General features: G+C 42.3%; 1 protein-coding gene across 3 annotated transcripts in view; it reads right to left on the bottom strand.

The window, feature by feature from the left end:
• Positions 1-12,407, bottom strand: part of slc25a26 (solute carrier family 25 member 26) — a 62,066-nt gene that overhangs the window by 920 nt on the left and 48,739 nt on the right. For 2 of the 3 annotated variants that reach the window (XM_038697162.1, XM_038697160.1), the window contains one exon: positions 9,076-9,149. The exons of the other annotated variant lie outside the window; for it this stretch is intronic. In XM_038697162.1, coding sequence (XP_038553090.1) covers positions 9,076-9,149 — 74 coding nt within the window. The remainder of the gene's footprint in view (positions 1-9,075; positions 9,150-12,407) is intronic. 3 annotated transcript variants of the gene reach the window in all.

Raw genomic sequence — 12,407 nt, 5'->3', positions numbered from 1 at the left:
TGCAGGGAAGGAAGAGAAAAAGCAACACGTGCCAATCATTTTAAAATCACTATTATGAATACAACTTCAAGCAAATTGGCATTTAAGGGAGTTTAGTAGCATCTAGTGGTGAGGGTTGTGAATTGCAACCAACGGCTCAGTGCATTCATGTGCTCCACGGATGGTCCCATCTCCTGTGTGGTAAAGTCGTTCTTCTGACTTTGGTGTGTTCACGAGCTCTTAACAAGGACGCTGTCCCATGTACACTTTATTCAGTCACCGCTCAACCCTCCCTTTCCAAGCACGCAGGAGAAGTAGCCGACATGCTCTGTAGGCTCTTGGGCTAAATAATACATTTGCTCCTCTATTGTCCAAATTTCACTTCTCTTCTTACTTCTAATAAACCAGACGACTACTACTACTACTACTTCTACTTCTTCAGCATAGTTACAAAACGCTCTCTATAGAGCAGTTTGACAGTTTGGGCTACTGTAGAAACATGGCGGCGCAACATGGCGACATCTATGTAAGAGGACCTGTCATGTTTGTAGATAGAAATGACTCATTCTAAGGTAATAAAAACACAATAGTTCATTATGTATACACCACTGAAAACATAGTTATGTATATTATATTCCATTTCTGTCAATAGATCCTCCTTAACATTACACACTGAACGTTTAAATGTCCTTCCTGTACTACAACCAATGACAACACGATGGCAGTCTAGTCCGCACACTTTCATTTAATCTGCATTGTTCCTAATGAGCCTTTGCAAATTTAGCAACACATGACCCATTTCACATATTATAATACACAATATATAATATATAACATAATTATGTGTGTGTCGGACACTTTAAAATGCTTCTACACTGCCGACATGTCAACATAATTGTTTGGTAAAATTTCTTTGGTCTTTTGACTTATTAGGCCGAACACCAAAAGTGCTTTTTTTTGCTATTTTCTGCCGATTAATTTCGGTGGCTGAACATTCGGTGCATCCCTAGATGCAATCCTAATTCTATCAAATCCAGTCCGTTTTATTCAACTCACGCAGATGAAATGTGAGTGTACATTTACCTTTATATTTGTTTTTTTTATTTCTACACTGTGCATCAATTCACCTCCTGCTGCGATCTGTGCAACGTTTCGTATAAATCACATCTGTTTATAAAAGGTGTATATAATGTACAGATAACTCTTATTCTTATCTTTTTTTCTATTATATATTTCATTGAATGTGTTTTTTCTTATCTGTTGCGTTGTATCTGGAGTTGCTGTGACAGGTGAATTGTCCCAGTGTGGGATCAGTATCTTACATTTACTTTTGTCGGTTTCACTGTTACATACACTGCATTCATAGGTGTATTTATAACATTTGACTTGTCTCTAACTGAAAGACCTTTGAATTTTCAGAATAACTGTGCTTAAAAAAAAGATAGCACCAGCCCCTTGTGGCTTCTGACTGGTTTGAACTAGTTTGTCTCTACTAAGCTAAAGCCACTGAGACATGAAGGAAAATGTGTTGTAAAAAAGTTTGCCTGCTGCAGCTTTAATTATCTCCACGAAGATCTCCACGTGAGCAGAGCTGAAGGGCCGCTCAGGCTGTATCAGGTGTCACTCCACCAATCAGCAGTATCTGGGAGTGATTTACTGCGCATTCATGGAAGCAGGGCCCTCGTGCTTGGGTGCAGAGATCCATGGGAGCGGGTCAAACATGAGGCCTTGTTCGTGGAGCCACTTTTTACAATAAATAAAAAAGAGTTACAGCGACTGAGGCCCAAGAAGAAGCTGCTGACGTTGCGGGGGTCAGACGATGTGATGAGCCATGAGAGAGCACCCATCTCCCAAGAACCAGCCCCCTTCTCTCCCCCTCCCAGCTACGCACAGCTGTTTTTGGGATTAGGCTTCAAGCCCCCACCCTGGGGCCTCCCTGGAGCACCCCCCCCCCCCTCTTTTCTTACTTTCTCTCTCTTTCTTTTTCTCTCTCTCTCTGTGCGTGACTGATGGCCAGATGACATCCACACATGTCCATCTGCTGTCCATCCATCCATTTCTCTCGGCCTCTCCATCCAGCGACGGCCCCTTCAGCTGGCTCAGTTGTTCGGGGATTTCTCCTCCGTCTCCCTTTTCTTGCTGCGTCATCCACTTCTCAGACACATGCTCACTGCGTCCCGTCTGTTCCATCTGCCTTTGCGTGTCTCTTTCTCCTTTTTATTCCCATCTCTCTCTCTCTGTCTCTCTCGCTGTGAATTTGCCTACCAACACCTTCTGTCTGCCAATAAGCCCCCACGCTCACATGGTCTGGCCCCATCAGATCCAGATGTACTGGATAGAAGAGTACTTGTCCGTTTGTGGACGTGTGCCTGTGAGAGTGTGTGTGTGTGTGTGTGTGTGTGGGAGGAGAAGTGTCTATGCACACAAAATGGGTGTCTGCGTTCATCACCTGCGTGGCTGTGGGTGTTACTACTTCTGTCCATTTTAAATTTTCAAAATGCTTATTAAATATAACCCGTTTAGTTTCCATCAGCTGTGCTTGCACAGAGATTCCGAAATGTTTGCCTTTTTCACGGCAGACATTTTGACTTGTCATAGGAGGGAAAGCACTATTAACATTAATGATGGCTCAGTTCTATTCATGTGTCCCAGTAAGCCATGACAAGTGTGACGGAGCCAGCATACTAGGGCCCTGAAGCTGAAGCAGCCAACTGGAATTAAGCATCATTATTTTACTATTTGTACTTTTTTTTTTTGAAACAGTGACATGTCAGAATGTCTTCTGTAAACAAGTTTCCAAGATCTTGTAATTTGTGGGCGGGTTGGTGTCTGGCTTTGGAGTTTTCGTTGCAAATGAGGGCCTAAGGACAAGGAGGAAACAACTTCAAGTTCTTCAGCCTCTTATTATTTGTTGTGTCATTAGATAAAAGCACTTCCAGAGCCAAATGGACCTCATTACAAGTGAGCATGTTGGGTCTTTTTTATGAAATCATCAGGGTTATCCTTGGCCCTGTTTTGGAGTCTACAAATGTATAAGTCTTTTTTACTGCTGCGTGTAAAATTTGAAAAACATGTGCATTCTGTGAAGTCTTCCTTTTAAGACGGTACTATAAAGAAGTGATTTTTGTCCTAGAGTTGGTACTGTACTATTTATTACATTACATGAGACCACTAAAATATTGATTGTACTACAAATATTACTAATGAATAACCTTCTATTTTATTATTTTTATTTTGGGTCACTATACATGGACAGCAAACTAATTGTTATTATCTAATACATTCTTACAAACGAGCAAAAAATGCCATTGCAATACGTGATTTTTCACTATGAATCAAAGGTTTCTAACCATTAACCAACTTTTTCCACCATTTTTCTACGTGTATGACCCAACAACTCGGCAAGTCGTGTACCAAAATTTCCCCACGACTTTCCAAGTTGTTGTTCCGACTCCAGGGGGTGTTCACATGAATTTTCCCAGTCGGGAAAGTATTTTTCCGATTATTCCTACACCACATCTCTCTAATTCAACTGAGGTGCACTTTATGAAATGTGGTAGGTTTCTAGGAGCTAAAAGTCTGGATATCTCGGACTCTGCCTTTTCAGTTTAGACCATTCTTTCTTAATTTGTCATTTGCGAGTCTCCCAACTTTGTGGAATCGTATGACGATCCGCGATCTTTTGTGATCATAGTTTCCTCCTGCATATCAAAAAAGAAGGTGACATTGTTCCAGGAAAAAAAAGCTAGTAAGTGGTTCTTAAGTCAACTTTTATGCCAACATGGACAAGAAGTGAAATAAAGTGCTCAGAAAAATAGATCGTGATGATGATCATCTGGTGTGAGATATGGTTAAAAATCCTAGGGAAAAAAATAGTGGGTAAATCCCTTGGGTAAAAATTTTTTATTTTTTTTCCTACTACCAGAATCAGTCCATGGGCTGTAGTTCATTTCTCTTAACTGCCCTACATTTAGCTACTCTTTCACTGGAAACTGAAGATTTGGGTCACAAACAAACTCGCTGCTTGCACAAAGCTATACAAGGTGCCAAGCATGCCAGGGATCTCCCAGCCATTCACATATACGCCACGTATCAGAATGTGGCCGGCCCAGATCGGGTGTGTTTTTAAGAGACGGCCAGTGACGGGTTAGACACAAAGAGAGTATGTGTGCCAGAGAGAGAGAATTCCAAGTCTGTTTGTGTAAGCATGCACTGGTGTGAATGCTCCAAATAAACGTGGATACATTAGTCAGAGGTCGCTGTCCTGCCCTTCAGAATGCTCTTTCCACCTCAACATGCCGTTCTATCGCCATCTGATGAAACATAAGCCTCAGGCAAGTACTTAGCATTACTTACAGAGGAACATTACACATGATCCCAAGCTAAAATCCAAGGAAAGAAAGAGAGAAAAGCAAAGAAACACAAACTCTTACACCGAGCAGCTGGGCAGCTACACAACAACACAGTAGACACAACAAGTCCTGACATATTCCACTCTGTCTTCTCCTGGTGATGGGCCTGATTGCCAGCAGTGTGGGGAATTAACTCATTTTAATCTCAACACTCTTGTTTTGTCTCAGCTCTTGACTACTGTTACATTTCCTGTCTGGGATCAGGCCCACCTGTGGACTCTTGAGACGTCAAAGCAGAGCCAGAGCTCAAATATTCCCCTCGGTTGCCCTGACTCATTCTGACATCACGGCCTGGCCAGCCGCTGTCATCCCCCTATTGTGGGCCAACCGCCTCTCCTGAGGAATCGGACTAAATATAGTTTCAAGGCAGGGCATGAGAGTGCAGAAGATGAGCAGTGAACTCAAAGAAAATGTCTTGGCTGCAGTTTAAAAAAATGCGGGTGCTCTTGAAGAGGAGAAAGGTGGGAATCTTCAAATGAATGTGGGAGCAAATTTCTGGCACTTGTGTAGGAGCAGGAACATTGCTGAGGTAATAATAAGTAGCCTTTATTAGTTATGGGACTTTTTCATAGGATGCATTCAAAACAAATAGCTCAGTTTTAACCTGTGACGTTCGGTTTGACGTTTGAAACATTCCTTCAGTAGGGGGTGGATCTACTTGAATGTCGGGGACAAAAGGTGGATAATGATAACAAAAACACAGATGTTATAGCACTTTCCCTAAAAACACAAAACCCAAATGTGTCCGCCCAAGCCCCCCCCCACACACAGCGAAGGATACACACTGTGTCTGTGGCATAGGGTTTCTTTTTTTGTTTGTTTTTTTGGGAAAAGGGTGGCACATCTTTGCCAACAATACTCCTTTTCTCAACTGCAGACATCCCTGTTCCTCTGTGTTTCAGTATCTTTTGTTTAACGGATATGTCTGATAACAAAACTACCCATGAATTGATCCTATACTATCAATACACAAAGCATTATATAGTTTATTCCTCTGTGCCACTAAGCTCCAGCACAACAGTGTGCCACACCGTTGCGTTGGGTGACATGTTCCTTTATTACAATGAAAATGAGCACTGTGGCTTGTTCTGACTCATTCCCACATACACCGTCCTGCTGCTGTAAATAGTCATTAGTGCACCAAATCCATGGCTGAAAACAGTCCCCATCAAATGCGCTAATTTACTCCTGTTTGAGTGACATTTTCAGAAAACTACAGTGCCGAGCTATTTTAGGAGATTATTTAGCCTTTTTAAATTAGTTTTTTCTTGAGTAGGAACTAAGAGGCATGGGGCTGAGAGCCACAGGCAGGATGGAGAAGTACAAGACATGCGCTAACTCACTATTGGCTTTGATCTTATCATTTGTAGATTTTTAGACAACAATAGAAATATAGAACATGGCCTGACTTTTCTTTTAACTGTGCAGCATCAAATCCACTGAACAAATGTTTAGAATAAATTCCCTCTTTAGTATGCAATCTGTAGGCTGGGATGGGATCCCCAGTGAATAGTAGCTTTTCTCCAGCAACAGTAGAGTGAAACTACAGCATGCATTAATGTAATTTAACGTCCAATTCCATCACGTTCTCCGCATCTATTTGTAAATTCATATTTACTCTTTACTATTGTTTGTAGGAGATGTTTCCTTGCTCCCATGAGGATGAATAGGTATGTGTGGTGAAAGGATATGAATGGTTTAAATCCCCCCAGAAATGCTTTTTAAAGCAGAAATACTCCACTGGGAGACCATCTGGATCTCATGCAGACCGACTGGCAGGAGAAAGTCCATTACAGACACCTACTACACCACATGACTCTACACCTAAAATCACATGTATATAAAGTGTCATGTATTTGATTTGAATTGGGTTTTTACTGTATTTCTTACTGTGAGGAACAACGACTCCTTATGTCATAAAAAGGACAATAACAGCTTACCACAGACTTCCAGAGCCTCTGCTTTGTTGTGTGTATGTGGTACAAACTTGTCATTTGTTAACTTTTCTTTCATTCTGGTTTACATAAGGAACAGAGCAGACACCGCCTGGAGGATTATTAGTCTTTGTTTTGACATGACTTCTGGTGCAGTTTTGTTGTTTTGCAGGTTACTGGGGAGGCCGGTGTGAGCTCTACCGGTCTCTGCTAACCCGGGGTCTCTGGGGCATGGCACACACATGGCACACACATGGATATGTCTGATAACAAAACTACCCATGAATTGATCCTATACTATCAATACACAAAGCATTATATAGTTTATTCCTCTGTGCCACTAAGCTCCAGCACAACAGTGTGCCACACCGTTGCGTTGGGTGACATGTTCCTTTATTACAATGAAAATGAGCACTGTGGCTTGTTCTGACTCATTCCCACATACACCGTCCTGCTGCTGTAAATAGTCATTAGTGCACCAAATCCATGGCTGAAAACAGTCCCCATCAAATGCGCTAATTTACTCCTGTTTGAGTGACATTTTCAGAAAACTACAGTGCCGAGCTATTTTAGGAGATTATTTAGCCTTTTTAAATTAGTTTTTTCTTGAGTAGGAACTAAGAGGCATGGGGCTGAGAGCCACAGGCAGGATGGAGAAGTACAAGACATGCGCTAACTCACTATTGGCTTTGATCTTATCATTTGTAGATTTTTAGACAACAATAGAAATATAGAACATGGCCTGACTTTTCTTTTAACTGTGCAGCATCAAATCCACTGAACAAATGTTTAGAATAAATTCCCTCTTTAGTATGCAATCTGTAGGCTGGGATGGGATCCCCAGTGAATAGTAGCTTTTCTCCAGCAACAGTAGAGTGAAACTACAGCATGCATTAATGTAATTTAACGTCCAATTCCATCACGTTCTCCGCATCTATTTGTAAATTCATATTTACTCTTTACTATTGTTTGTAGGAGATGTTTCCTTGCTCCCATGAGGATGAATAGGTATGTGTGGTGAAAGGATATGAATGGTTTAAATCCCCCCAGAAATGCTTTTTAAAGCAGAAATACTCCACTGGGAGACCATCTGGATCTCATGCAGACCGACTGGCAGGAGAAAGTCCATTACAGACACCTACTACACCACATGACTCTACACCTAAAATCACATGTATATAAAGTGTCATGTATTTGATTTGAATTGGGTTTTTACTGTATTTCTTACTGTGAGGAACAACGACTCCTTATGTCATAAAAAGGACAATAACAGCTTACCACAGACTTCCAGAGCCTCTGCTTTGTTGTGTGTATGTGGTACAAACTTGTCATTTGTTAACTTTTCTTTCATTCTGGTTTACATAAGGAACAGAGCAGACACCGCCTGGAGGATTATTAGTCTTTGTTTTGACATGACTTCTGGTGCAGTTTTGTTGTTTTGCAGGTTACTGGGGAGGCCGGTGTGAGCTCTACCGGTCTCTGCTAACCCGGGGTCTCTGGGGCATGGCACACACATGGAAGCACTTTAGAGCTTCACTACACTGCAATTGGGCCTATTACCATAATTACAGCTTTAAAGCCCCAGCAATTTGTATCAGGCATGCACCAGCGCAACCACCAGGCCTTTGGCACTGCAGAGCAGACGGCCCCCCTTTTCCTTGCTACACACTCTCCTTTGTTTCTACATTGCATTCTCTCGTCTCTTTCTCATAGTTACTCTCTTTCTTCTCATTCTGCACCTTTCCTAGTCACATCCATATCAGGGGAGAACATGATTTGTCAGGAGTTAATCATGTTGCAGAGCTTGTGGTTAATCTTCTCTGGGCTGCACAATATGAGTGAGTTCTCCAGCTTGCCCCAGAAGATAGTTGGAGGTAAGATAGTGGAGGAGAGAAAGAGAGGAAAAACATCAAAAGGTTGCCGTGTGGTGCAGAGGTGGGGGTCTGGCTTCAAAGAGCTCCCCTGTACATTACCACTTGGTTACTGTTGCAGCTGGGAGAGTGGGATTTATGCTTTTCCACAGGGGCCCGCCAACTATCACCTCATTGAGATGGTGCAGTAGTCTCAAACATGATCTTTATTGAAATTGAAGGCTGGGTTATTGCTAATGTTTGAAAGCAGCATGTAGGGAATTACCCCTGGCTCATATTAAACACAAAGCTGAAATGTAATTTCTCTCCGATTAGATTCCAGCACTGCAGCCTACATACACAAACAACAGTTTGGTTTGTGAGTGTGTGTTTGTGAGACAGAGGGAGGGAGGGAGATGTCCCACTGGTGGTTGGCCCAGTCCCAAACCAAATCTGCCATGAGCATTAAGCCGAGGTGCATCCTAACTAAATGATGGCAGCTTGTATACAAGCAGGCCTATTATTCACAGCGGCTGAGGGTTTGTTTTAGTGCTGGCAGCCCTCTGAGGCCCCATTAGACCTGGCCTTTTGTCCAGTGCGCATTATGAACACATCAAAACACTCAAATAAACCCTTCCTCTTGGCCCCTGTAACACCTTAATCAATAGGACAGCACAGCAAGTCAGCAGGAAAAAGCTTTTATGCATCTCATTTTTCAGCTGCGGCTGTAAATTCTCGTCCCCCAGAGTAGCGACTCTATCATCAAACTTGATTACGCGAGGGATCGGGCCTGAGTTAAATTAAATCATGTAAAATAAGAGGTTTTTAAATGGGCTGCCATAAAACGATTTGTGTGAAGAGGCTGTTTGGTTTGAAACCATCACGATGACACGTGCTCACCCTGTAATGCCTCGGCTCTTCCACACGTCGTAGAGCACCAGTGGGATGTTGCCGCTCGCAGTGGTCGACCCGGCCTAGAGAGAGAGAGAGAGAGAGAGAGAGAGAATACAGGTGTGATGACGGATGGATCGTCTCTTTCACTTCCCGGTCCTCCAACAGACACTGTGTTTAGTCTTCCTCAACTGCGCTTCCTCCGACTCCCCCTCCTTCCCTCCCTTTCATTCCTTTCTCCTCATGGACAGCTGTGTCAGCGAAGGTGACACCTCCATAACCCGCCCAGCCATTTGCCCACCCAAAAACACACTCAACAAGTTCTCCTCCACACCCATCAGTCTAGAACTTTTATTTACACAATACAGCTTAGCTGGCCAGAGAGTTTTTAATCCATCACTGTGGAGCTGCGCGAGGGGTATGAGACCTGCATGGGTGGGACCATTCAGGGTTAAGTGAGGGTGGGTGGTGGCACCCCGGAGGAGACAGAAACAGAAAGAGGCAGTGCAGAGAAGCGAGGAGGGAGTACTGGCAGGAGGAGTATGTGTGTAGGTGTGTGCACGGCAATGCACACTACAGCTCACTGAGCATGTAGGAAACATTTTGTGGTGTCCGCTGTAAATTGTGACTCCAAGATCTCCTGGAAGGAGAGGAAGATTCCCTCATTTTATTCATGTGGTGGTGGTGGTGGGGCCTATTCCTTATGTTTCTGTTGGAGACAGGTGGCTGAGCAATGACTTTCCTCTCTCCTCGTCTGACAAGTTTTCTTTTCCTTTCCACTGTGGAATGGTGGAAGGAGGGAATGAAGAAGGGTGTCCAAAACACACACACACACACACACACACACACACACACACACACACACACACACAGTCCCTGTGTAACTTGTGCTGACATACAAAAATATCTTCATGTAGCTCATTCTATACGTTTCTCTGGCTTATTTTGGCGTGCTGCTTTGTTATCTGAGTTTTGTGCGAGTACTACAGAATTAGCTTCATGTCTCCATGTTCTCTATCAGCCTGACATTGACTCCTGTGTTTGCCACATTTGGTACCAGTGGAGGGTAGCAAACATCATCAGCCTGAGAAGAAGAGCAGCGTTGTACAGTAGCAGCGTAGGCGGCGCACAGCAGCGCGGTGTGCCAGGCTTGTTGCCAGTGCCGCAGCCAGGGCGGCATGGCAGGAGTCCTGCCCTGGAGGGGCTTTACACGTTCAGCTGTGTCCTGAACGACCGCCCGCTTCGGTCTAGTCTGCACCAGGCTGCCTGCTGTAACACACCACTCTTTCATTCTGCCTGCCGCAGAAAAGAAACAACCTTCTCCTCTGCTGCCGTGGGACGGAAACTAATGTGACAAGTTTCAACACCCGCACTTCCTCCCCTTCGTCCGATCCAAACCGTCCATACCCATCAACAGCGGCCCTGCTCTCTCTCAGTTTCTGTTTCACTCTCCTGCCTGGACTTGTCATCCTTTGCTGCCATGGGAGTTTGCACAACTAAACCAAACTTAAGTCTGACAAGTTTTTTTTTAAAATGACATGTTACTTTTTAGGGTCAAGGTCAGATTATAAAGTGCTTTAAAAACACACCAGGTTTGTGCCAAAGTGCTTTACAGCTAAATAAATTAGCAGATGTCCGAACAATGGATGATGCATGGTGTACGTTAGGTTACACTGACAGGAGCGGTGCAGAATTTACTTTTAACATTGTGGCAATTAAGAAACATTTTTAAAAAAATCAATTTTAAGTGACTATTACTGACGTGAACATGTTCCTCTTGTTGATCAACCTGATATACTTAGGTGTCATTTACACTGGGGATGTTGGGAACTTGTCCCCACCAATGGCTGATTTTGTCCCTACCAGTTTTGTTGTTCTCAAAAAAGGCTTGCAACAAGAAATGTTAACTAACAAATGAAGATGCTTTAAGGTTTATTTGCACAAAAAGAAAACACGCAAAGCAATGTTAATATAGAAGAAACAAATGTGCATTGTCTAAAAAAAAGTAACGTGGTCAAAGGAATAGTTCAGGGGGGTCTTTCTTACCTGTAATTGTAAATATTACAATATATTTCCCATACTCATGCCTTATATTCAAAAATCTTGAAATACAATTTTAGACACCCCTAAAATGGACCATGCCATGTCATTTCATATTTTATGTAATTGTCAGCTAACACTGGTGCTTAGGCATGAGCAGTGAAATTGTGGATTAGTTATTGTAGATACACATTTTAACATCAATATAGAGTTTATTATTTTACTTCAAGTCTGTTGTGACTCTTTTTCTGAAACCTTTTTTTATGATAGGCATGGCATTTGTTTTCGCTCTGGATTTCAGAAGTTCTGCCTGACTAGGTAGGCCTAAATGTTAAAATCCAGGTTTGTTATTTTAAATGTATTCAGTTTCATTTCTACAGCACCAATTAATAACAAAAGTCATCTCATTGCACTTTTTATATAGAGCAGGCCTAGAACGTACTCTGTTTAATATTATTTAAAGAGAACCAAAAATTCCTAATTTCCCAAAAGTGTCTGACTCCTGCTTTATTGAACCCAGATTACATTGCATTCACAGTCAACATGAGCAAGAGGAAAGAAAAAGGAAAAGAAAAATTAGTAATTTAAAACTTAAAATTATAAGAATTAGGAATTAGACATGATAATGAAGCCTGTATTTTATGATAGTGTCTTTGGTTCTATTTCAGCATTGTGTGGGTCTGTTTTAAGCGGAAATTAACCGCCATGTTGCGTCGCCATGTTTCTACAGTAGCTGAAATCAGACTAAAAGTGCTACAGAGTGTGTTTCGTCACTACGTTCTTCTTGTTCTACTTCTGGTAGAATTCAGGCAGTGCAGACACTCATCATTACGTTGAATACGTACATTCTAAGTAGAAGAAGTACTAATATACAGCAGGGGTCTACAAGTAAGTTTTGCATTGGAGCAATATTTTCAACCATTAGATGTGGGTGGGAATATAAGACATAATATTGACATGCATCAACACGTTGTTCGTTTAGCTCAGTCAGTAAGGCGCAGGACTCTCACATTGAAGACTGAGTGTTCAAGACAAATGTTTTTTTCTCTCTTCAACAAATTGATTCTGCAGCAACTGTTTCTGATGGTTAACAACAAAACATGTGCTGCAGTGTTTGATCCACATCCATCAACCTACAGACGCTTTTTAATTTCTCCAGTATCTCCAGGCAGGGGACATTTAGGGGAATCATGTTTTCTGATGGATCTTTCAGAGGTGTGTCAAGCAGGCTTAATGTCGTTCAGAAAATTCAAAAAGTAAAAGCTCAGTTCAACTCCAACTACAGCATTACAGTAAACAAA

This window comes from Micropterus salmoides, unplaced genomic scaffold, assembly GCF_014851395.1.
Source record: "Micropterus salmoides isolate LMB-PRFRI ecotype aquatic unplaced genomic scaffold, ASM1485139v1 Ms_hic_scaffold_4, whole genome shotgun sequence".
Taxonomy (NCBI): domain Eukaryota; kingdom Metazoa; phylum Chordata; class Actinopteri; order Centrarchiformes; family Centrarchidae; genus Micropterus; species Micropterus salmoides.
This window is presented reverse-complemented; position numbering and strand designations above follow the sequence as displayed.